This window comes from Diuraphis noxia, unplaced genomic scaffold, assembly GCF_037042655.1.
Source record: "Diuraphis noxia isolate RWA-SAM2 unplaced genomic scaffold, SU_Dnox_SAM2 contig0003, whole genome shotgun sequence".
Lineage (NCBI taxonomy): Eukaryota > Metazoa > Arthropoda > Insecta > Hemiptera > Aphididae > Diuraphis > Diuraphis noxia.
The window spans coordinates 78,942,118-78,970,117 of record NW_028301713.1 but is presented as its reverse complement, the minus strand read 5'-3'; the positions used below and the strand labels follow the sequence as shown (position 1 = coordinate 78,970,117).

The following is a 28,000-nucleotide window of genomic DNA, read 5'->3' as shown; positions in this document are numbered from 1 at the left end:
TCCCCAGGCACAGTACGCGCGTTAGCTAGTCATGCGGCTGCTGGTCAGTACCAGTCTTCCGTTCCAAAAAAAAATCGTAAAATATTAACAACTCAAGTAGACGTATAGACATACGAAAAAAAATAAATATATTCTCGATTTCAGTTCTTTTCCGCCTCCCTCGAACTATTCATTGTTATATTTCTTCTCCGCCCATATCGACCGTCGCACGAAAAACTCACTGATTTGCCGATTCTCGAACTAATATGATTCGATTCACGTGGCGCGGCTTCTTAGCCGTGATCGCGTTTACCGCGGTCGCATTCCAGCAGCACGTGACCGCCAAAAAAGACTTACCATCCAGCGGATCCACGGCTTCGGCAACAGACCCACCGGCAGCCGCTTACCGACCCAAGGACCACGCAGAGCCGATAATAGAGGAAGTCACCGCCAAACAGCTGGAACGGGTGTTAAACGAAAAGGACTACGTTGCCGTATTTTGGTGTAAGTACCTAATGTTATGAGACACACGTTTTTGACATTATTGCATTATTATATCCATAAAACCTTTTTCTTATGAGAAAAGTTTATAATATAATTGGTGTGAGATTTACGATGCACGATCAAGAGGTTAGGTTACTTATTACGCCACGTCCACCGACTATTTAAATGATTTGATCTGGAAATATAAATAAATAGTAGATGATAATGGTATAGGTTAACTACCAAAGGATTTCAGTGAGTTGCGTACGCCAAACGGGTGAATGTTGATACAATACTAAATTAGTATTTTACGATATTTTAAGTAGGTATACAAATTACAAATATGACCCAAAACTACCTTTACTTTATTTCATTACATAATTACGTTGCCTCCAAAATTATGTATTATCAAATGTTACATGAGAATGCTGGAGTTAGAGCAAACTTGTTCAACTATTTGGCAAAATCTATTATTCTTGCCCCGAATTTTTAAGTTGGAGAGTTGGCAACTGTATATATTATGAGTCACTGGCTGGGATTTCAATAATAAGAAAAAAAAATTAATCTGTTTCAATGAATTGCCAAACTATTTTGTTAAAATAACAGAGATTTGGTTATAATTATTGAAAAAAACTTAAGACAACTTAAGCATTAAAACTGTTTAACCAAATAGTTTCATAAAAAATTCGTAAAATCGAGAAGGCGAAAAACTCTGTATATATACATATATATGTAAAATAAGTATGTTAATATTCAATGCCAAATCGTAATATGATACGACTTTTATGACGTACGTTATTATTAAACCAGGGTTTGTTTTTATATAACTTAATGTATGTAAAAATATGTGTGTACGAATTTTGTTTAAATGATTTTAAACAGATTAGATTTTGGCATGGGATAAATTCAAATATCGCTAATGCAATATTATTATAGTGTCAAAGAATAAAGTAGTATACCATTAATGCTGATAAATATATATATATATACCTTTTGATGAATTTATTAATAGTGCTCTTATTAAAAACATTATCATTTTGTATAAAATATAACCCAAAAGTTGAAAGCTTTGAAACGAAGCGCGCGTGATTTAAAAAAAAATAATATAGCATCATAGAACAGTGGTTTCTATTGTTGGCAGTCTTTTCGAATTGTTTAAAGAGCTGACCTTTCTAATGGAAGTATTCCGGTGGAGAAGAGAGAGAAATTTGGATTGTAAAACGCGCGACGGCCATCGTATTATTATGGTTACACTATCCCCTGACTGCTGTTGACGATTTTGCGGAGGCCGAGCGCCGGAGATAATAATAGCACACGCCTGACTCCATCTGAGGTAGTGTGGACCGTTTCATTTCATCTTTGCTGAACTGACATCACGCAACAGCTGTTTTTAAATGTTATAATCGGAAAAACCTCTGTTAAGACAATTTATGTAGATACCATTATATATATATGTATAATACATATTTGTATTTTTAGTGTTTTTAACGTGAACTGCTACATTGCAATTGTTTAAAAAAAACATAAATAATTACCTACTACCCATATTTACACATGTAATATTTTTTTTAGACTATCAAACTATTGGATACAAATGACACTTAGAACAGATAATTTTCCTTATTTGTTACTTAATTTCCAGAAAGTACCGATGATAAATGAAAAAAACCTTGAGTAAAATAGTGTAATGAGGTCTGTTAGAAATAGGCGTTTATTCCAGTGTAATGATTTATGAAAATTTGTTAAGGTAAAAACTAAAAATGCCTATATTCAACTCCAGTACAAGACTAAGTATATTTAATATAACTCCGGCAAAGTATTATTATAATATAATTGATATAATTAGATAAATTACGAACAGTTTGAATTTATTTTTTAGTTGTCTAATCTAAGATATACGGAGTATATTAATGCATATTAGAAAATAATATATTATATTAATATGTACATACGTATGTATCATATTTTTGTTAAAATACTTCGATAATGGTTTTTAATGGCATTATTACCTAAATAGAATGATTACTAATCGCCACCATGGTATTATAAACTTTTTTCTTATAAAATGTATGTGATTTTAAAATAAATATTTTTATGTTATGATAGTTATTATTATTATCTAGGTTCCTATTTTTATTTCTCTAAAGAAAATGTTCGTTTTATTTTATTAAAATTAAAGTTAAAAAAAAGCGGGTAAGTCGTAGTGGATGTCTCTCTGCTGTACAGAACAAGGGACCTAAACGTATATTTTATATATATATATATTTTCTAGTAAGAAAAATATTTTTGTGTTATTATGTACCTATGGTTATAGCTAAGATTTAAATATAACTGTAAAATATTCAATAAGCAACCAACTTTTTTAGAACTTAAGACATTAAATTTAAAATATTTTAAGATTTTATATGATAAAAATATAAAAACAAATAAACAAAAAAAACATAATATAGGTGGACCAATTATTGGCATACATTAGTATTTAGTATAATTAAAATTAGTACTTACTAAGACTTAATGTAAAATAACTGGCTGTAGATAACAGTAGCTGTCACCTGTCATTACTCACTATAAATTACATGTGTGAAACCCTTGGACCTAAGGATAAGTCCAATAATAATATTTGCTTGAATTCGATACACGAGTGGGTCCTGAAATATAGGTCTATTGTAGATCTATAAATATGATCTATACAAATAAGTAAATTTAAACAAATTGTAATCACAAGCACAACTAAACTAGAAACTAGAACAAGTCCGAACAATACATTATGTATATTTATATTGTGAAAATTGGAAAACAAAACAGCATTTCAAACATAAAAATATAAACATGAAAATTGTAAATAATGTAGTTTTCAATAATGTAATCTTAACTCAATGAAATAAAAAATCTGTAACCCAATGGCCTATGTCGCCGAGGGTATATTTCGTTAAATAAAAAAAAAAATATATATATAAACGTTTTTATAAGTCCTATCACGTATAACGTGTATTTTTGAATTATATATTGATTGTCTAAAAGTCATGAAAAAAAAATAATAATTTTTTTAAATATGAGAGTAATTATTAAAACAATCATATATATAAAAAAAAAATTTCATACCATTTTATTTATAACTCATCTTTGTAAATATCGTTGTAAACATTTATTCATTATTCATGCCTATCTTTTAACTTTCTTTAACTAATGGCCTTTGCTGTCGATGTTTTTTTGTGATCAATAAATAAAAAAAAAAATTATTATAATGAACACATCTCATGCTTGTCTCGATTTTTTGCTTGTGTACATGAGATAACAAAATGTATATTGTGCTCTCATATGTTGATTGCAAATTATACTATTTAGAATTGAGACTTAAATGGAAGCATATACTTAAAAGTTATAATTTTCAAAAATGTTCACCTACATCAAAAGTAAAGCTATATAAGTCGATCACGAAAATTAAATGAGATAAAGCATGGTTAAAAAGCTATGACGAAAATATTCACATAGAACCATATTTTTCATTATTGGTAGAATCCTAATATTTGGTACCTATCAGTTATTTTGATATGATGTAATAAACTTTAATATATTTAATTATATCACGCTATTGAATAATATTCTAGATACCTATACAGTTCAGATAGCCTATAACAGCCAATCAGTAAGGAATTTCTAATGAAGGGCTGCACAAATCAGGAACATTTTTACAATTCTTATAAACAAAATACAATAAGTGTCTATGTATTTATAAAAAAGTATATACACAAATAGGACGGATTGTTTTTGAAAAGGATCGATTAACACCGCCTACTTAAAAGAAAACAAAATGTAAGAAAAGAAATGTGTTAAACTGAATGAGCATCTTATATTATGAGTTATTATTATAATTAAAATTGTTTATTGCTTTCTAAGTAATTTTAACTTTTTATACAAATATAATGTTTTACTGGTATTTTACCACCTACAATGTATTTCACTCGTCACATTTCAGTTCAAGTTATATTCGTACAATATAATATAGGCAGTACTGTTCTAATCGCTTCCTGCGAATACATTAAAATATCTACTTAAATATACTATGATTTAAATTGTTGAGATGTAAAATACAAGGTTAGGTGAAAACAAAATCTCAGATTGTTAGTGTATCAACATTGTATTATTTTTATTTTAAGTGTAAGACTTAGGTGAGCCTAAACATTGGCTATCACTTAAAATTATAGAAGACTTTTGAATAATGATTTATAGAAAATATGAAACCATGTATTACAATGATTAAAATCAAAATACAATTTTTCGATTTAAAAATTTAATTTCGCTTATCAATATTATTTTTACTGATTTAAATTTAAAATAATTTATCGGTTTTATGGTTTTTTTATTGTTGCTCATTAATGATATAATTGTTTGCTGATTTTTAATTAAATTTTAATCATCTTTTTTTTCAATTTAAAAATCACTTACATTTTTACGATTTTTATTTTTACTTACAGGGAACCAAGATAGGTTCGTGCGTTGCATACGTATTGTTACTTACGACTATGAAACAGGCCTAAGAATACTGAATATAATTAGTTATTACATATAAAGCTATAACCCATCAATTAACAATGTTGTAGATATATTAGATATTGTTGAATTTTAAATTAAATTAAAATTATTTTTTAATACTTGAAATAGTGTTGTATAAAAAAATTATAAAACGATTTTTATTTTATTATACCCACCTAAATATTATGGATTTTGATTTATCCAATTATAATATAAATTTTGAATATCAATAAAAATATATTCGATTTTTATTGGTTGGTGCTTATTTAAAATCAATTTTCAGCCGTTGTATATTATCATTATTTTTTAACCTAACCTAACTTTTGATTATTATAAATATTTAATTTTATCATCTAAAATATAATACTATTTTAAGAATGTTATAAGCTAATAGTTTTTACATTTTGACTGTACCTACAATATTCATTTTCCAGGCTGTCTTTCGGTCTTCACAATTATTTAAACTTTAACAATTGCATAATTGTTCGATGTGAATAATTTAATATCCATACACACATTAAGTAGCAACGTTTAAAAAATTATTCTGTTTTAGATTTTTAAATTAAAAATATGGATTCGTGTTTAAAAATCAATAGTGAATTTACTAACCAACAAAAATATGCAATTAATAAATAAGTTCAATATAAAATATAAGAATACCATCTTTAATTTAAAAAGAAAAAAACACTTTTTTGGAAATTGTTTATTATTAAGACTAGAAATAGTATAAGCTGGTTTATGTTTAAAATAATCACATTTTTTATTTTCTATACTTTCGTATGTAACTATTCTTTAGAGTTATAAATCACTATGGATGAATATAATAAATATTGCTTTTTGTAAATATTAGTTACAACTTATAAAAATGTATAGTACTGTATACATGTATAATGTATGAAAAGGGTTATAAGTTATAAAGTTATTGTTGTAAGTTACAACAAAGGTAAATAACTTTTATACGAATTGTTTCTCGTTGCTTCCCGATGTACCTTAAATTTTATTGTAAAATAAAAGGATTTAGTACTAGTTGCCTTCCAATAATCTGATATTAAATGCATAAGTGGTTCTAAACATTTTCAAACGTGTATCAAAATAAGTTTGTAATCTCGAAGTGTAATACATATATAATTGTTGTACATTGGTCATTGATACGATTAAACCTAAACGACTAAAACATTAAACATTAAAGATAATATTATAATACTTATATAATATATTATTATGAGTAGGAAAGAGATGTAGCATTAAGTGCACAACCAACTCATGTGAATCTTTCCATGGCAAATTTAATAGCTATTTTGACTTTCGAGTTTCTACATCCTAATATGTTATATACATTTATCAAAGTTTTAAAATTAATTCAAACCGAGACAGTAAATTTAACAAAAAGTTCTAATAAGCCTAAAACTCATGCACGATTACATATTAAAAACAAAATAAGTTTCATTGATACTCAAATAAAAAAGTTGCATGGAAAAAAATCATATTTTTAATATTTACAAATATTTGCTAGTTAGTTAAGTCTGAGCAATGTAAACCAAATAATTTGTTTACTGACTTTAATTATTTTAACATATATATTTTTTTACTGACTTATATTATATTATTATTCGCTAAATGTATGTATTATTTTTACAAATGTTAATGTATAATATTTATAATATATACCTAATAATGCATATTCCTTCATTATAATTAATATAATTACATATTTACGAGTTGTTTCATAGTGGAGTTTATGAAATACTAATTGATTCTATACGGGAGACAATTAGTGTGAAAATTCTTGAGAGACAACTCGTATATAAATTATGAACCTTCTTATTTACAATGAGGCTGGAAGACAGTTCATATATTTTGGAAGGCAATTAGTATGCGCCAAATTAAAGTGTACCCATTATTGAACATAAAGCAATAATTTCTACCTCATTGTCAACAATAAAATGAATAAAAATCGTTGACCAATTACTAATAATACATACGATAGAAGTAATATACAGGGTGATTCTTTTATCAAACAACACTCATTATTTCAAAAACTATTGACCTTTTTTCAAATTTTTTTTTTTCAAAATTGTATAGATTCGTCTTATTCTATAACTATATATTTTTAAAATATTTTCACCCTTATCAGGTAAACCATTATCAACTTTTGATTTTTAAATGACAATCTATACTTAAAATTTCATAAACTAAAAAGGCTATTTTTTCAATGAATTTTCACGTTTAAATTTTCATTTTCGTTAATCCGTTTAAAAGATATAGCCTCCCAAAGTTGGGTGGTTTTGGGTGGTGATTGTGTGTTATAGGTGTATGTTAGGTGGTATTTACACACAAACACCATATAAGTGTTGTTTGATAAAAGAATCACCCTGTATATATATATATATAACTTATTTTAAATATGTTATAACTATGTTTACTTTGAGTAAAATGATGTATTAATACAATTTATATGTATAGATACTAGAAGCTGTCATACTTGTGACAAAGTACTAGAAGAACTTGAAAATATTGATGATGATACAGATACATTTGGAGTAGATTTTGTAAAAATTAATGATAAAAGACTTGCTAAACATTATGGAATCAAAAATTTCCCAGCTCTCACTTACTTCCGAAAGAAAGAACCAATAATTTATGAGGGTAAGTGTACATTTAAAATCATTTTTTTTTTTAACTGTTTTAATTTTGTATGGTAATTATAGGAGATCTAATGGATGAAGATTCAGTCTTAGAGTTTTTGACAAGCTTAGAAGCTTTAGATTTACCAGATCGTATTGAGGAAGTAAACTCAAAAATATTACAGAAAATTATTGAAGATACGGATTATGTAGCTGTTTTGTTCTGTAAGTAAAAATTATCATTTATTTTCTAATACATTGTGATACGAATAAACTCTATAATACAAAAGTATTTAAGATATTGAAATCAGTACATTACATTGAATTAGGTCCTGAACGATCAGAATGCACTTTAAAGGATATCCGTAAGTGAAATGGTTGTAAGCTGTTACCCCAATTTCAGCTATTTACCTCGGCATCCCCTTTAGAAATGTATAACCTTTCATAGCTTTATCCATGCAATATAGCGAGAGCGTTTATTTGATTTTTAATTTACATAATTTTATTGTTAATATCATGATTATTATTTTAGATAAAGCAGGCTGCAAAAAATGTGCAAAAGCATTACAAGAATTGGAGAATATTGACGATGAAGCAGATCAATTAGGAATTGGGTTCGTAAAAATACATGACTCGAGTTTAGCAGACGAGTACAATTTAGGAGAGTTACCGAAGTTGGTTTATTATCGACATCAAATACCAATTGTTTATGAACGTCAGTGGTTTGTCAAAAGACACATATTATAAATTATAATATTCGTATCTATATAGTATGTATCTATGAACATAGTTTTTAATGCACACAATTTTTAAAAATGCAGATGAATTAACTAGAGAAGAAGATGTTCTTGAGTGGTTAGTACAGAACAAGTCTACAGGAGATGAAGAAGATGTTATCGAGGACGTTACATCAAAAACATTAGATACACTTATCGGTTCTGTTGATAACCTTGTTGTATTGTTTTGTAAGATTTACAAATACATTTTTTATATTATGATTTATGAAATTAAATTTACATTTTTTTCAGACGATAATGATGACGAAGATTCTTTAAGAGTTTTGAATGAGCTAGAAAAAATTGATGACGATTGTGACCGTCATGGAATACAGTTTGTGAAAATTGAAGATCCACTAGCAGCTTCTTCATTTGGTTTGGAATCTGTTCCTGCAGTTGTATACTTTGAAAAACAAATACCAAATATTTATGACGGTGATATTGAAAATGAAGACGCTCTTTTACATTGGCTTATTGATCAACTTCAAAAAGATGAAATCGAAGACATTACGAATGAGATGATGGATCGTCTTATAAAAGAAGGAAAAAATATTGCTGTTCTCTTCTGTATGTATTTGGTGTATATAAATAATAAAGCCATATAGCCATATAGGTGTATTAAAATGTACAAATTATAACTTATAATCTAACTTGTAGATGATAATAATGATAAAAAATCTCAAAAAGCATTAAACGAACTTGAAAATATTGATGACGAGTGTGATACACTTGGAATTGTTTTTGTTAAAATTGACGATGATGAAGAAGCAAAACTCTATGGAATTGAAGAACTACCAGCTTTATTATACTTTGAAAATGGAGTACCAACACTCTATAATGGTATATAATATCAATTCATTAAGTGGTAAAATATACAGTTGAATATTTTATATTTATATTTTAGGAAACTTGGAGGATGAAGACAAAGTATTGGAATGGCTTAGTTACCAAATAAAACATGACGAAATAGAAGATGTAACTGATGAGATGCTTGATATCTTAATAAATAAATTATCAAACGTCGCCGTATTGTTCTGTGAGTTTAAAACATTTATTACTTAATAAAAATAATATTTTTATACACAATATATAAATTATTAGATGATAAAAACCAAAAAAAAAGTCAAAAAGTTTTGGTTGAGTTGGAAAATATTGATGATGAATGTGATCAAAGTGGAATCGCATTTGTAAAAATTTGTAATATTGATGAGGCTCGAGAATATGGTATAACAACAGTACCAAAACTTATGTATTTTGAAAAAAGAATACCACATATATACAACGGTGATTTACTTAAAGAAGAAGAAGTTTTAAGTTGGTTAATACACCAAAAAAGACATTCAGAAATACCTGAAGTTACAGATGAAATTGTTGACAAACTGATTGAGTCTGAAGCTTACTTGGCAGTATTATTTTGTGAGTACTATTTTTAATTAAGATCTTACTTATTAACTTAGTAAATTTCACAATAATCTTAAAAATAAAAGTAATTTTGGTTATAGTTTTTAATGTATTCTACAATTCATATATATGTATATAATCAAATTAACAGTATATAGATAAAATATATCTATTATATAATGTGTCAACTGAGTTTTTATTTTTACTGCTGTATAAAAAATGACTTCATACTTACATAAGTAAATTGTTAACATTTTATAATCGAATTTGTTTTATTAAACTTGTTTTAAATAGACGATAAGGACGATAGAGAAGATATTCGCATATTAAATGAATTAGAAAATATTGATGATGAATTGGATAAAGAAGGTATTGTGATTGTACGCTTGGATGATGCAAATGAAGCTAAAGAGTATGGCATCGATCATTTACCTACGTTAGTATACTTCGAAAATAAAATTCCTGCTATTTATGAAGGTATTTAATTTTATATGATTGTATATAGTATAATTTATAAATGTTCACAACTTAAATCACGTAATTTTAATCTTAGGTGATCTTATAAACGAGGAACAAGTATTAAAGTGGCTCATTGAGCAAAAAACCACAGCAACCATCGAAGAAGTTACTGACGAAATACTTAAAACCCTCATCGTTGACCATGAATACGTTTTGGTTTACTTTAGTTAGTAACTTAAAATAAATAAAGTCTATATGTATTAATTCTATATAATTAAAAATATGTGGTTAAATTTAGGTGGAAGGTGCGAGGAAGGAGAAGAATGTGATAGCATTCTCGATGGGTTCGAAAATATCGATGATGAATTAGATGAAACCGGAATAGTATTTGTAACAACCGAAGATGCATCCATTGCTAGAGAATATGGACTTAGAACATTCCCTTCACTAGTATTTTTTAGAAATAAAGAACCATTAGTTTATACAGGTGATTTGGAAGATGAAGATGAAGTACTGACGTGGCTCATAGATGAAGAAACTCTTAAGGTGCCTGGACGTATTGAAGAAGTTAATACTAAGATGTTGGAGAAAATATTAAATGAAAAACAATTTGTTGTTGTATTTTTCTGTACGTTTTTTTCAACAAGCATATGATGTTTAAAGACTACAATACACGTATAAATTATTTTAGATAAAGAAGGAGACAAAAAAAGTCAAAAAATAATATCAGAGTTGGAAAACATAGACGATGAGTGTGAAGAAAAAAACATTCAATTTTTAAAAACTTCTGATGAAGGAATAGAAAAAGAATATGATCTTCCGGGTTTGCCAACATTATTATTTTACAGAAATAAATTCCGAAAAATTTACACAGGTGAAATTGATATACATACATATATAAACAAACATATATATAAATGAGAGTAATTAAAAATATTAATATGTATTATCTTGGTTACTAATACATAGAAAGTATAATAATTTATACATATTATGTTTAACAGGCGATTTGATGCACGAAGAAGCAATTTTAGAATGGGTTCTCGACTTGCACGAGTCTGAACCAGATTTTATTGAAAGTGTTGATAGAAAAACCCTGCAAACTTTAATCAATGATGTTGAACACTTGGCAGTTTTCTTTTGTACGTATAAAATATAATACATTTGAATACATACGTACAACCTATAATATAGGTATGGGAATTTCCAATAAATTTATTGTTTGTAACCACAATAATATTTACAATATTAAAATTATTGTATTCCAACTTTGAAGTGCTTATATATTCAGAATTAATTCATTTTAAATTATCTGGTATTGACTGTACTACGTAGGTATTTCACAAATCGATTACATCTCCAAAAAAAAAATTAGGTTTTTAATTGTATATTATTTTTTTATACAATCCTTAATATTATAATAGTTATATAAAAATAAAGCATAATTTGGTGTAATGTAGTAATTATAAGTAATGTAGTCAGCAGTTGTTATTTCTTATATTTTCTTAAATCTGAATGTTTAAAAACACTTAATACAAAAAAAATTGATTATAATGTCTTATTTGATAAAAATGAGAGCTACTTATTTGTGTGGCTAAGTTAGTACATATCTTTTGATTTCTTTTGCAAAAACTATGAATAATTGAATTATATTCATAACTATGTACCTATAGTTAGTATAGATATTTAATTAAAAATGCATAGCCAACACGGTATCACTGCATTGTTATCAATAATAAATGCTCATATTTTTATAGACGATGATAAATGTGAAGCTTGTCCTAGTATATTGGAAGAGTTAGAAACTATAGATGACGATACTGATAAGGAAGGTATTCAATTCGTCAAATCAACTGATTCAAAGTTGGCGTCAGAAATTGGTATTTTTAGTTTCCCTGCCCTGGTGTATTATGAAACAGGAGTTCCAATCATGTATGACGGTAAGTTCTTTTTAAATTAATTTTAATACCAAATAAATTAATGCAATTTTAAGTACAATTTGAATATTTTATCAAATTAGTAAAAACTTGATAAAAGTAATTATAGGATGAATTATGAATTCATAATAATAAAAGATTTTAAATTGAATATAATATTTTTTGATTATTAACTAGTATAAATTAGGTATACTTAAATATATTATATTTGATTGTATTTTATAATAATTGTATAATTTAATATTTATTTCAGTCATAAAATTAAGTAAATTTTAATTTAGTACGCAATTGTAATAAATATAAATTTTGTATTATATGATAACATGATAATGACAAATGCCAATATTAGTATATTATAATATTGAAATATAATATAATATATGCGCATACCTACATAATTATAAAAAAAAAAAACATTATTTCCAGTCGATATAGTCTAATGGCTCTAAAAAAGTATTTTTCTATAAACTCAATCGTTTTTTTTTAACACAATTTGTATTTTTATTCATGATTATGTCCTACGTATATTATGTTACCGTCAATATGGGAAATACCATCAATGTAGGTAATGATTGAGCGGTGTGAATAATGCTGGTCGACACAAAACATGGTTAATATTTATTGGTTTCTGGTGTGCCGCATATTTCTGTGATTGGCTGATAAGTAAAGTCTTCCATCGTTATATGTTTGAGTTGATTATTTATTCATAAAACTCGTAAAATGCTCATGAAACTTTTAATATACAGTATAGTTGCTACTTATTGGACATGGTTAATGGCAGTGACGCCCAAGTCCTAAAAAACTAGAAGGGTGAAAAATATTTTAAGAGGCCCAATATCTTAACATCGGCAAAAATGGAATTTTTCGGAGAAGAAAGTGATCAATATAGAGCGACCTTATACTAAATTTTCAAAACATGTAAGCTGACATTAACATAAAATTCGGCACCACTGGTTATTAGATTCATTCCTCTAGGTAGGTAGGGACTAAACAGGATAGTCCCAATGTACACGTATATACCTACAAAGGTGAACTGACCATATAAGGGATACTAGGGATAGTGGAAATAGTTCAACTGGGTCACAGGCTTCTAAGGCCGTCGGCCTGAACCGTGCAAAGGTATTAACTTTATACTTAGATTTAGATAAAGCATAATAATAACTATCAAAATAAATCTATTTAGGCATATCCTGTTATCAATACGTAATAAATTATAATGTGTGTAAAATCTTTATAAATTTGGGTTACCACTAATGTAACTAATAAACAATAATATTATTAAAACAAAAATAGGTAACCGATATAAATTTAATTCAGCCCGGCACTGCTATTTTTATCTGTTATATATTATTATTACGATACTATATTTAGTTTAGCCAGATCCACAGCTACGTCGTGTGAAGTTGTCTTGTGACTCGTGTGTAGGCATGATAACTACGGTTACAACAGTTAACCATATTGGTTTTAAAGTTGAGCTGTAATATTTTTGGCATACTTGGTTGCAACTTGGTCATCGCATAATATCAAAAAAGTAATGTTCAATCAAATTTGTGGTTTGATCGATACGACACATTATACATATAGGTAGCTGTGAGTGCGCTTTATTATATACAGGCAATACATTGTATTACATAGACGTTTTATAAGTACCTACCAATTAGCTTCTTAGCCTTTAGGACCAAAATGCTTAAATGTTAACTTCAATTCTTAATTGATGTATAGAAGTCTGCAAACGGTCATTATTTTGTAATGTATACGGTGATAATAATAACTTTTAAGTGCCTGTGTAGCCCAGCAATTTGACGACTACATGGAAAATTATTAAACGATAGATTTTTTTTCTTAAAAAAAATTAAAATAATCAAGATTATAAATATAAAATGCAACAACTTTCTACTAATTATAGAGATATAAAAGCTCATAGTTAGCTTGTAAATAACATAATGAATAAATGATAAATTAAAATAATATAGGCAGATATATGAAATAGCATAGATAATAGTACCTATTCAACCTAATTAAATTAAATTGTGTATGATATTTATATCTTATAATAATTTATATGTATATATATTTAAGGTTTTTTATAAATTCATTTTCTGGGGGGAATAATCACCTTTCAGATCACCACCATTTATTCCGGTGATCTTGATTTCCCATAGGGACGAACACAACTATTAGTATTCATCTATTCTGCATCTGCAAATACTTATACATGGAAAAAATTGGTCTGTTGGACTTACTACACGTTAATTTTTGGTCAATGTGGTCAATTAGGTCAAAGTATATTTTTAAGAGCATATTTCCTCATTTGTAGTCAATTTTCTGAACTGTTTGGCTTATATAATATTACTTAATATACCTAATACTTATTTCTTCAACTTATTATCCCATCAAAAAATATTAAAAAATTGAAAATTTCACAAAATTCGAATTATTGTTATTTAAGAAACGAAATTTTTGAAAGTATAAAATATTTTATCTATTTATTCACGGGCTTGAAGCCAATAGAAGCAATATCATTTTTGATGGTTTTTGTTTTAATAATGACTATATAAATTTAAAATAAATAATAATGAATATTTATTACTATGTGGATAAATTAAATTTTTTATCACAATACGAACCTATGCATCTATTCAAATTTGGGAAACGTTCACTTACATGATAAATATTGGAGCAGAAAAAAATTTGGAGTAATTGAGACCCGTGCATTGACCCTCCTCCGCTAAGTTTTTAATCTCATGCTAGTTTTTATATGTAAAATATTTACCAAACTATTTTTTGTTTTAACTTCAATGTGTGATAATTTTGATTATCGATTGAGAAAACGAACGTATTCAAATCGCTTAGCAGATTATCTAAATTGCCTGAATTCCAAATTATGTCAACATTAACTCAAATTAGCCATTATGAGTATAGACAAATATGATGCGTTATTAGTAATTATTCTATCATTACGTACAAAAAATTACTAATTGCCAACGTTGACGGTAACATAATATTATATTATATAAAATATATACTAAATGAAAATAGGTACTGGTATTGGTATATAATGTTATAGTTTCTCTATTTTCAGGTTGATCAGTTTTATTGATGTTATGATCCCAAGGTTAATAAAAAATGTCTTTGAAAAGTTTTTATGATAATATTAGGTCGTTAAATTTATCTCCTATATCCTAATAATTTCAAGATAAATTTAACAATAATATTATATGAACACTGTAGATACTTAAGTCATATACCTATTGTAAATTATAATAGTAATATATATATATATATATATATATATATATATATATATATATTATAAACATCATACCAGGGGTCACCAAATTATAGATTGAAATAAGTTGTATCTAGCCCACCAAAGGACAGTAAATAATCTAAATAATATGTAAAATATCCAAAACTGTTATTTCACGCACGTTTCAATTATCAACTGTATCATATATTAAATAACTAAGAACATTTAATTATATTATATGAACTATTTTTTCGAAATATTAAGAAATGTATACATATACACATATATATATATACAAAATAAAAGTTATATGTTTTTATATACTTTTGATTGACTAAAAGATTTTGATATTTTATATGGTCCTCAAATAAAAAAAAGTTTGGAAATCCCTGGATTATACGATGGTATGGTATAAAGGCAATTTGAAAGCCTACGAGGAAATTTAAAATACAATATTATATTAATAATTTTAATATCATTCTGTCATGCAAAAAATTATTAGATTGTATTTTACCCCGTGTTTAGAATGTTTAGATTACCCTGAGCGTTTTCAGGTTGACACGAACATTATTTATATGCATTGTAGGTATTTGTATAATATATATATATAATATATATTACATATCTACACAATAAGTATACTCAATAAGTCAATACTAATACAGGAAATAATCAATATGAATTATGTGAGGAAAAGACACTTACTCATTCAATATATTATATAAGTATTATAATAATATTTCACTTTTATATACGCAATACATATAAACATAAGAAATTTATAAATACAATTATAATTAATATAAGTATATAAGATATAGTGTGTAGGTACATTATATGTACTTTATGTATATAAATAATTATTGTCTAAGATAATCAATATACTCTATTAAGACTTAATATCAATTATAATATTATTATATTGTACTTAGGTAACCTTAAGAATAGCGGGAAAGTGTTAAATTGGCTAATTGATCAAAAAAGTAAGCGATATATACGTGCTAATTTATTTAAATGATTTAAAATAACTGTAAAGCATTTGTCCCAATAATCGTGATCGTTCTATCGTATTCAGGTGGTCAAAAAAAAACTCAAGATCCAAAAACAACTAAATATTTGCAAAAAATTGAACATACAGGTATTTAAATTTAAAAAAAAAGTCTCGTGTTTGAATGCGTAAAAACGTTTTGATGTGAAATTAGACATCTGATGCTGATTTTCTAAAAATATAAATCGGCAGCTGTCCAGTAGCTAATTATAATAACATAATATTTTTAACACGGGTTCTTTTTATCCTATCTAGATGGCCTCATTTCTCTTTAATTTCATAGATTTTTTTTATTTTACATATCAAATTTTATTAATTTACGTAAGACAATAAAATATTCAAACAATTTTAACGCTTAATACAATATTAGGTAAAAGTATACAATACACTTTATACATTCTCTACATAATATAATTTGTAAATTAATCAATCTTTGAACTCAATAATTATTATTAATTTTAAATAAAAATTTTCATTTTTTTAAATATATGTATATATAGAATATTATAATATTACGTATATAGAATCAACCGTATATTATTACCAATGCTTACGATTATATCTAATTATGATAAATAATTGGACATATTTTGTACTCTACGTCTCTACCAAATATTGCCAAACTAGCATTGCACTCTGTCGGCTACCACGGAGTTATCTGTTTACAATGTTGATCTAGATAATATAATCAATTTTCTATTAAAATATAGTATAAATCGATCAACAATATGTTTTTATATTATTTTGTTGATTAGATAGGTCTATGTCCAACATCAAAATTAATATTGATTTAAATATTTGATTATGTAAAATATATAATTTTTGTACCCAGTATGCTACTGTATTTAGAATAATGTTGTTCATGTTGATTTTATTTTTACTAACAGCTTGTCGTCTGCAGCATTTTGTTCCATCATACCCTTGTTACATTAAAGCTTTTGTTTAGCATTTATAATTTGAAATTAATTTACGCGTTTGTCACCTTTTTCGTTGAACAATTGTTCAGAATATCATATAATTAAAACAATAATTGCTAATATAATTTGGATTTTGCTGCAGGCGACAGCTGTTTTTACATCGGTCTGGGAAACACTAAGGCCAATACACCATCATTTGAGCCATACCAATGTTGCCCAAAACCACAATCACCGGCTGATAAGGAAAAAACAGAAACCAAAAAAAACAAAACGGGGAAGCCAGTAAGAAAAGAAACTAAGAACGATGAACAGAAAACAAACGGCAAGCCGGATAGCAATAATAAAAAAAAAGAAAAAAGAAACAAGAAGGATGGTAACGGGAAAGCTTCTTGGTGGTGGTGAAATGTCACAAAAATGCCTGTATAGGATAAAAAAATAAACATAAAAGGTCTTCAAATTATAATTCTTATATTTTATTTTTTTCTTATTAAACAGTAAACACCAACTTAAAATGAGAACAGGTAATAAACATAATTTATTGGTGTTTCAAATTTCCAAAGACTTAACTTTTATTTCAAGGGTATGTGAAATGTCTAAAATAATATTTTATATTATCTGATTTATCTAATTTATTAACTACCTACTCATTTTTCTTTAATTTATTTTAAAAAACACTTCCATTACCCTTGTCCCATATTATATAAACGTTGTAACTATTATTTTACCAAAAAATAATACGAATTAGGTATATTAAGTCGATCAAACGTGTATTTACTAAAAAAAAACTTAAAATTCAACAAATATTTATATTGAAAAAAAAAATTATAATACAGATGATTAAGGTAGTTATTAGAATTTTATAGTTAAAGTACAACTTTTGAGGGGTATTTTTAATAAAGTTATAAATAATAATTAAAAAAAATTGATAATTAATAATTAACAGTAAATCATTAATAATCTATAGTATAATGTATCATATTAAATGAGTGTAGTTATACTGAACTTAAATATTTTATTTTAACCAATTTTCAAGTCTCCGGCAATCTTATCACTTACCAAAGGTAGAGAGAAAATCATTAAAACTCAACGTTCTTTTTTTATATTTTGATTTAAAATATATTTTATATATTTATGACTTTTTAAAATATATATAGACATTTACATCATTATAAAGTCAAAAATGTATTGTTTAATAAAGTTTTTTAAAACATTACATTTGCTGTGATGAATGTTATTTTTTTTAAAGTTGTACTCTATGCAATCTAAATATAAGAAATTCCTTGTAAAAATTATAAAATATCCCAAAATACGTTTTAATTTTTATAAATAATAAAATGAATAGTATATAAGTAATTTTACTTAGTATAAAGCTTAAATTTATTGAAATCGATGATAAAATAGTTTAAATATTGTATCATTCAATAACCATATTGTTTAAGTATTTTCCATCTTGTCTAAAATTCTACTGATACTAGGTAGATATATACGAGTATGTTATTTAACGTTGTATTTAAATATGTATGTATCCTCAATTATTAGGTGTAGTGTACCTAAAGATTATATAGATAATCTTTTATCTTTATGGTTGATTAAAGATAAAATTATTTTCCCGTTTTATTTATTCTGTTTTATTGAAATGTATAATTCAATTTAATTGCTCATTTTACCATAGATTTTAGTTGTTTTAAACAATATATTTAAATCTATTTGAATTAATTATGATATTAACAAGAATGTATAAATATTAATTTAATATTAAATGCAATCTGAAAAAGGCTGTTATTTATCCCCGTGTAAATATGTAATGATTTCTCTGATTTTGCTCATGTAGAAACTAAATTTAGGTGAATTTTAATTAGCTTCCAAAATTTTTGTTAACATCGTGTATTTCTAACATTGTTAATTATTTTTTTTAATAAAACCATATTTATGTTTAAAGATAAGTATGTTAGTATTGTTACGTTTAAGTTTTCCCGATAAATTGATATGTACAAAATAATGTATTAATAAAACCATTACTGTTGTTGAAGTTAAAATTTTGTTTATTTGTTTATTCATAATTTGTTGAATAGTTGCAATTTATTTCTTCAAAGATGATTTAAGATACCTATAGAACTATTTTTAATATATATATAAGACAATTGAAGTAAACTTATAATATTAAAAAAACAACTAGTACAATACATTTTAAATTAAAAACAAATGTACGACATAACTAGTTACGAATAGTTTAAAAATGTAATAATTTTTATAAGATTTTATATTTTGCTTTAAAATTATTATTTAAGGAGATATTGCTAATGAAAACGAAGTACTTAGATGGATGATAAAACAAAAGACAGACGAAAGCATTGAACTTATAGATAGAGAAAAGTTATTTGAATACATTGATAATCAAGACTTTTTAGCCGTTGTCTGGTGTAAGTTAATTTAAAATATAAACTACGAAAAAACATTGTTATTAGTGTTATTATACTTCGTTATTAGTCGTCGAAGGCGATACTAGAGTACCGAGAATTTTACGACACATTGAATTAATTGATGATGAAGCTGCAGAATATGGTATAAAAGTGGTTAAATGTAATGATAGATTAATGGCGAAAAAACATGGATTTCGAAGTCCTCCTGGTATCACCTATTTCCGAAAGAGCAAATACATAAACTATGATGGTCAGTTAATGAAAATAACTTTACTTATTATTCGTATTGAAAAGCCTGAATTGTTAAGTGCGATTGGCTATTAAAAATATATAACATTTTTTTTTTAGGTGACATAGACGACGATGAAGAAGTTCTTGATTGGCTCACCGATCCATCTAACATGGAATTGACTGAACATATAGAAAAAGTTAACAGGAAAATGTTTTCTAAAATTAGGCAGAATTCGGAGAACGTAGCAGTGTTTTTTTGTGAGATTATTTTTAACTAATTGTTTTAAACATATTTAAATTAATGACCAAAGTTCCTTGTATTTAGACAGTGACGATTGCAAACAATGCAAACAAGTACTCGCTGAGATCGAACATATCGATGACGATGCGGATGGCGCTGGAATTGATTTTGTGAAAATCGATGACAAACAGATGGCAAAAGAGTGTGGGGTATTCGCTTTACCGGCCATAGTGTTTTTCAAACTCGGGTCAAAAGAGCCTACAATCTATGCTGGTATACAATAAAATATGTGTGCTTTATTATAAACAAAAAAGTTGTTCAAACAGAATTTCATTAATGGTTGGTGTTGGTAAATTATTTGTATTAAAATATTTTAGGAAATCTATACGAAGAAGCAGACATATTAAATTGGCTTCTGGTTCAAAAGAACCCCCACGGCGAAATAATTGAAGAAATAAACGGCCAAGAATTAAGGAATGCCATAGCCTCTTCGGAATCAATTGCAGTTTTTTTCTGTGAGTGTTAAATTTTGATTAAAAAAATGCCTGTCTTGACTCGTAAATGTATAATATTATAAAACGGTAATACTGTGTTATGGTGTCAAATATGAGTGTGTTGTTGTCCGGTATATAGGGAATGGAACGCTGTGCGAACGCTGTAAGGCGTCCAACACCAAAGCGTTTCGTAGACATCATAAAGCACAACCACAAAATGGTGTCCATAGTGATTTGAAAAAAAAGGAAGCGAAACCAGAAATTATGACGGAATCAGTCGCCGAAGAAGATGTTAATAAAAAAAACGGTGGTGTTGATGATGATGATAGTGATGATGATGGCGATGATGATGACGATGATAATGACGATGATGATATTGATAATAATAATGATTATGTGGAAAATAATGATATTCATTCTAATATTCAAGGAAACAATAACAATGGTATCTCACCTGGGAGAGGATATAGAGGCTTTGATAATAAAGCGCATTTGAGACTGCGAATCATTGGCTTTTTAGAATTTTTGGTGCGCTGAATATGCATGTATGCATCTAATATACAAGCTTGGTTTACAAATAAAATTTAATTAATACACCTACCTTATAAGTAGTTATAGTTTATTTAATCCTCACTTACTTCAGGAGCTTATTATTTTATATATTATTATTTTTAATTATCTAGATATATATTATAATGACCGACTTCCATTTTATAATTAATATAAATGTGTGACCCATGCAATACATATAACTATTGAGGTTTATTGAATTTATTTTATACAGTGTAGTATTAATTTACTATTAATTTAGCATACACGAGACGAAGGTTGAAGTATTTTTTCTGCTATAAAATATGACGTAAAATAAACGTTTTTTTTTTTAAACAAAACTGATATCATTGTAAAACTAATACATTCACGATTTTACGAGCCGCTATAAGAATCTAAAAAAAACTATAATACTCTCTAAAACGTTTGGCCAATAATTAATAGAAATAAAATAAAATATAGTAAAATATTTCATATAATTATAATATTATAAAAAAAATTAAAAACACGATTTGTGTATTTTTTCAGCAATGGGGGGAGAGGCTGAACCTCTCTTACGAACGGTCCTGGTTATGATTCAAATATTTAGGGAACTAGATTTAACATTTTCATCAAAAATATTAAACAAAAAAATACAGTTATAAAAACATATTTATATCAGGTAATGCATCCCCTCCAAAATTGACGATTGTAATTATATTTATAAATAAACCGTAACATTTTTTAAATATAAAGGAGTCGGTCTGTTTGCAATTTTTGACTTAGAATAGAGTAGATGACTAGATTAGGTACTAGATGACTTTTCGCATGAATATATGTAGATTTTTATATAAATACGATCATAGCTAAAATTAGATAACTACAGTATACTATATATACCTATTTATTATTATACATTTATGTTAGTAAAATTATACATAGAATAAATAATATTTGCAGATAGTGAAGATGAATGTGACTCGTGTACGAGTATTTTAGAAGAACTAGAAAATATTGACGACGATTGTGAACGACATGGGATTACTTTTATTAAAACTCAAGTAAACCCATTTTTAAAGAAACATATCTTTTTGAAGTTATTTTATAATCTACAGCAGCAAAAACTATGTGGGATATTTTTCATATGATATTATATATTTGTATATAATCTATAATTTAGGATATTGAAGCTGCTGAACAATATGGAGTATCGAAATTACCGGCGTTGGTTTACTTCGAACATTCAGTACCAAATCTATTCGGAGGTGAAATTCACGTTGTATTTTAATATGATGTACCATATCTATTTTGAATTTGATTTAATAATTTATATTCTATCAACATAGGAGATTTGAAGGAAGAAGAAGAAGTTCTTCAATGGTTAATTACACAGAGAACAGAGGATAGAATTGAATTGGTCACAAGAGCCATGTTAGAATCAATTGTTCAAGAAACACAATATTTGGCAGTATATTTTTGTAAGTAAAACAAAATCATTTATTTTTTGATAGGTATCATTAATTGACATATTGTATAAAACCATCAACGGCATATCGTATTTAGAAATTAGAAATTATAATTAAACTATCCTTATACATAAATAAATGTCGATGAACCCATATACTTCGTTCATAATTGTTTTTCGTATATGTACAAAAGTTTATGATTGAATTTAAAACATTCATTAATTCTTTGAAATCTCTTAAGGGATATAAATATATTTATGTATAAATACCTGCAGGTGTCATGAACAATTATTTTGTAAATCTTGTACAATATTTAGCAAAAGTTGGGCAAATGTGTGTCTTATTTATAGCAGTTCATTGAAAAACATAATTTTTGAATTACACGAAAAGTTTGTCAAGCATTTGATTGATGTTTACAAATGTAGGTAAATACAATTTTAAAGGAATATTGTACAATTATTAAAAAATTAGAAAATATTTGACAATTAACGTTTAAATGTTACAACATTTTCCGGGCAGTTAATTTAAAAATATTATATAATACTAATATTTGGCTAGAGTTTGAATTCAATTGGTTATTGAATAACATGATCTAGTTCAAATGACATTTGTCAAGCATTTGATTGATGTTTGTAAATAAGGTTTTTGAAAAATAACGTACAATTTTTTTAAATACTAGCAAAGTATTAATTGACAAATAGCATTTAAATGTTATAATGTTTACTGGGTATGCTTATTGTTGTTATTGACAGACGACAGTGCAGTATAGTGGATATTTATTGATATTAAGATATTCATTTATTCATTATTGTTCATAGTAATTAGTGACGATTGTTTGTATTAGGTATTTTATTTATTTATTTATTTTTTTTTTTGGTACCTATCTAATTACTTATTGCATAAATATTTAATATAGATTAAAACTATACAAATAATCTAAAAAAAAATATTATGTTATCAAATTATTTTTTTAATTCTATTTGGTATTAAAGTTTATTTCTTCGTATTAATACAGGTTTTGAAAACTAGGAATTTAGCATATTCGCAAAGTGATCTTTTACTAAGTGAGCTTTTTACTAACTTGTGTTTGGTTCTAAGAATTGAGAAATCGTAATTATTTTAAGAATGTCTGGATCAGTTAATTCATTATTTCATATTATCATATTAAACGTTAAATACGACAAAAAAGTACAGATATTTTTTGCAATATCAGTATACAACGGAGTAGAAAAGAAATCAAATAACTAACAAGTCCTAGAAATTTAATATTCCATTTTCACAGTTCACGATACAAAATGTCATTTACTTAATAATATTTTTTTTCGTATAGTATCAAGTAAGCACATAATATTATAATTTATAATAATAAGTCTATATTCATGATTCATCATTACAATTTACAATAACATATGGCCAATATCTAATTTTCAAACTAAATAATTAAATTCCTACCTATAATTTTAAAAATAAACGCGAAGATGATAGTTAATCCATCTCCTGTCACTTCATTTTTGTTTTATTTACTAATTTATCTTGAATAGTAAATAAGTATCAGATATAGGTACATCCCACGATATACGATTTTTTTAAATATTTAATTGTTATTTACATACTTATACAATCCATCATTAATAAATGCACACAATATAATAATGAATTTACCGAACAGGGAATTGTGTTGAACAACGACAGCAGGAAAAAGTAAAAACATATTTTTAACCCGATTTCAGATAAAAAAATATAAGTAGTTTTTTAGTATGCATGTCATAAACTACAAAAAGCACATTTTACTAGCTAATTTACTACCTAACTAACCTCTGGGAGTTAATTGTTTTTACGGAAATGTCTTATCTTGTAGATTTTTACTATATTAAATGTAAAATCCGATTTTTTAAAAATTATTCTTCATAACTGTATACAGATAAACAAGCATGTCATGTTTGCGATCAAATATTAGAAGATTTAGAACGAGTAGACGACGAGTGTGATCTATATGGCATACACATGGTAAAGATTCAAGATCCGCAATTAGCCAAAAGATATTCAATCAAGACATTCCCAGCACTCGTATACTTTAGAAATGGAAATCCTCTTTTATATGAAGGTAAAATCTACAGTTTCCATGGTACAAATGGGTGAGGGGATTTGGGGGCTAATAAACCCCCTACAAATCTCAAACGATTTTTCCGCCTATATTTCTATGATACAATTAAAAATATATACATAATATAAGACGTATTACATTAACAAATACTGCAATGTCTTTTTAGGTGATTTACAAAATGAGGAATCAGTTCTTGAATGGCTGATTGATGACGACAATCGTGAACTCGCAGATGAAATCGAAGAGGTAAACAGTCGTATGCTTGAAAGACTATTGGACGAATCATTACTATTAGCAGTGTTTTTCTGTAAATAAACTTATATCCAGAATAGTATGTTGTACACGCAATAATAAAATAAATAAAATTCAACCATGTTTAGACGAAGAAAACTGTGAAGAATGTGGTGGTATTTTAGAAGAGCTAGAAATAATTGATGGCGAAGCAGATTTATTCGGTATCGACATGGTTAAAATATCAGATCCAGAAGTGGCTGCAAAATACAACATCATAAGTTTACCATCTTTGGTATATTTTAGAAAAAGAGTGCCTGAAATATTTGACGGTAAAAACGTCAAACAAATAGTAATTACTAATAACGTGTTGAGTGCATTTTTTGCTTATCACTTGGTCATTTTATAGGAGATTTGAGTGACGAGGACAAGGTGTTATCGTGGTTAACTTCACAGGATGTGTTTGAAATAAAAAATGAAATCGATGAAGTAAACAAGAAAATGCTAACGAAATTACTCAATGAAAATGAATTCGTGACAGTGTTTTTCTGTAAGTACACGTTCATAAGGTACAAACGTGCCAATCACGATCTTTGTAGTATAAAATATAGGTTATCGATGACTCTACGGGTCCAAAAAAAATTAAATTGTGTTCTGTTGTTCGACTTTTAAAAATACGAAATGTTATTTAATCGGCTGATACATTTAAACAATTTACGCGATATTTATTGAAGTGTAGATATATATATTATATGATTGTATAGGTACCTAAATTTTACTAATTATTAGGAAGTTTTAGAAATAAATTATATGGTTATACTAATAATAAATAATAATCAAAAAATATATACTTCTGTCGGTCGTCGCTACTAGCTATTCCATTATTCGTTTGAGAATAGAATTTTCTTTTCACCCTACTCTATCATATATAAATAATATTAAATTATGTTATATTTTATTCTATTAAAAATATTTATAAATTATTATACTGATACCTAATACCTGATGGAGTTTTATAAGACATGTAAAAAAAAAATGGGGTTTTAATGCCTCATCATTTCGTGATATTTAGTATTCACACAATACCTGTACGTGCAATCATTATTGATTTAATAGCAGTTATTTTAATTTTAGAAAATCTTGAATTATTAAAGATGCATGTGTTTGAAACAGTAACTTATATTATGATAGAAAACAAATTCAAAACTTCTCAAAAAGCCCGTTGAAATATTTTAAAATATTTGAACAAAAACTATAATTAATTATAGGAAACTGTTCAGTGAAAAAATACTTAAAATATAAAGGTTTCTATTTTTTGTTACTTGGTCTGCTTATTTAACTATGATATAATTATGATGAAATAATTAATTTTTTTAAATTTATTGTTTATTATTTTGAATTATATAAAAATCGAGGATCTAAACTTTTATAGTTACATTTTAATAGTAATTACCTATAAATTATAATGGTATAGGTAATAATGAATTATTATAGTTATTTGTTATTAGTTATTACCGTAATAATTATGAATGAATCGCAATAGCGTCGTCACATAATGGTTATTTGTTACGCCTATCTACAAGTTTTTTTTTGTGATAGATGAAAACGATGTACCCGAAAGTGCCGAAGTGCTGTCAAGGCTGGAGACTATAGATGACGAAACGAACAACATGGATATCACTTTTGTCAAGATGGCCGACGCCCGTTATGCACGCAAATGGGGTGTAACAAAGCTTCCTGCCATTGTTTACTTCCGAAATAAGTTTCCGAGTGTATACAGAGGTAAGTTTATTATTTTTAACAATACACAAGAACGAAGAAGTTTATAATAATAATATATATAGCTGCAAGTGATCCATTTTACACAAAACACTAGGTAATTATTTCAAAAACTATCAACCTTTTTGAAAATAAATTTTTTTTACATGGTTTTAGATTATAACAAAACATAAATTTAAAAAAAATAAATACTTTTTTAAAAGTAAACGTGATAAACAAAATATTGATCGGAGTATTTCTATGTATAAAAATGAAATTTTGAACGAATATTCGACTATATATATATATATATATAGTCGAATACCTATTTATAAGTTATTACACTCTTATAAACAATTCTTTGAATATTCTACTTCGCCATTAAAAAAGTTTAAGTTTAAACATTAAAACAATATAAAATGGTAAAAATATAATAACGTTTTCCAAAAAGCTACTAGCCATACTCGCTATACTGCTATATATTATTATTATTATGAATGTCTGAGGTGTCACAATAATGTGTAGGTAGTTAATAAATTAATTAACAGCTGCGAATATAAGTATATATTATAGAACTCGCTGCAGTCAGCAGAGCATCTAACTACCTATCTACCTATACCTACCTATGATTTTTTTTTCAATAATTTGCAACAATTCATAATTTACCTATGTGCACACTATTAATATTAACTTGTCGTATGTTGTACACCACGTGCAGGAAGTCTGGACACCGAACTCGAGGTGCTCGAGTGGTTGAAGAAAACCCGTTTCCGAGAGCCAGAGCTCAACCTTTTCATGTACGTGATGATCACTATATCGTTGGCGTTCGTTCTCTACACAGTACTGCTTGTGTACGGCTTCAAAAAGATCACGATGACTCCGGCCAAACCGACGCCATCATCAACTTCGTCGCCGTCGTTGTCATGATGATAATAATATAATAATATGAAATATTACAATATTATTGCCCCAATGTTACCGGAATATTACATAGGTACACAATTGGGTACCTAAACTGGTCAATATGCACGTGTCTCTGATATATACCTATACTATAGATCCGTGTATGATATGTGTATAATATATTTTACAATGATATTATATTATTATTTTACAATAG

The 28,000-nt window shown here is 26.6% G+C and overlaps 1 protein-coding gene across 2 annotated transcripts; it reads left to right on the top strand.

The window, feature by feature from the left end:
• Positions 1-27,999, top strand: hlk (hulk). 2 transcript variants are annotated; one of them, XM_015510669.2, is made up of 30 exons: positions 1-483; positions 7,459-7,641; positions 7,704-7,844; positions 8,152-8,334; positions 8,441-8,584; positions 8,648-8,962; positions 9,053-9,235; positions 9,300-9,431; positions 9,497-9,811; positions 10,091-10,273; positions 10,350-10,481; positions 10,554-10,883; positions 10,947-11,129; positions 11,260-11,397; positions 12,013-12,195; positions 19,696-19,827; positions 19,895-20,077; positions 20,176-20,316; positions 20,384-20,572; positions 20,677-20,814; positions 20,933-21,238; positions 22,282-22,382; positions 22,502-22,586; positions 22,668-22,799; positions 24,709-24,891; positions 25,058-25,198; positions 25,272-25,454; positions 25,532-25,672; positions 26,722-26,904; positions 27,599-27,999. In XM_015510669.2, exons 1-30 carry the CDS (start codon positions 246-248, stop codon positions 27,805-27,807), a joined length of 5,430 nt encoding a protein of 1,809 aa, XP_015366155.2. In that variant the 5' UTR covers positions 1-245; the 3' UTR covers positions 27,808-27,999. The 2 variants fall into 2 exon arrangements, with proteins under 2 accessions (XP_015366155.2, XP_015366156.2); XM_015510670.2 differs by lacking the exon at positions 20,933-21,238 and having other exon boundaries at positions 2-483.
• The last annotated feature ends 1 nt before the right edge of the window (position 28,000 follows it).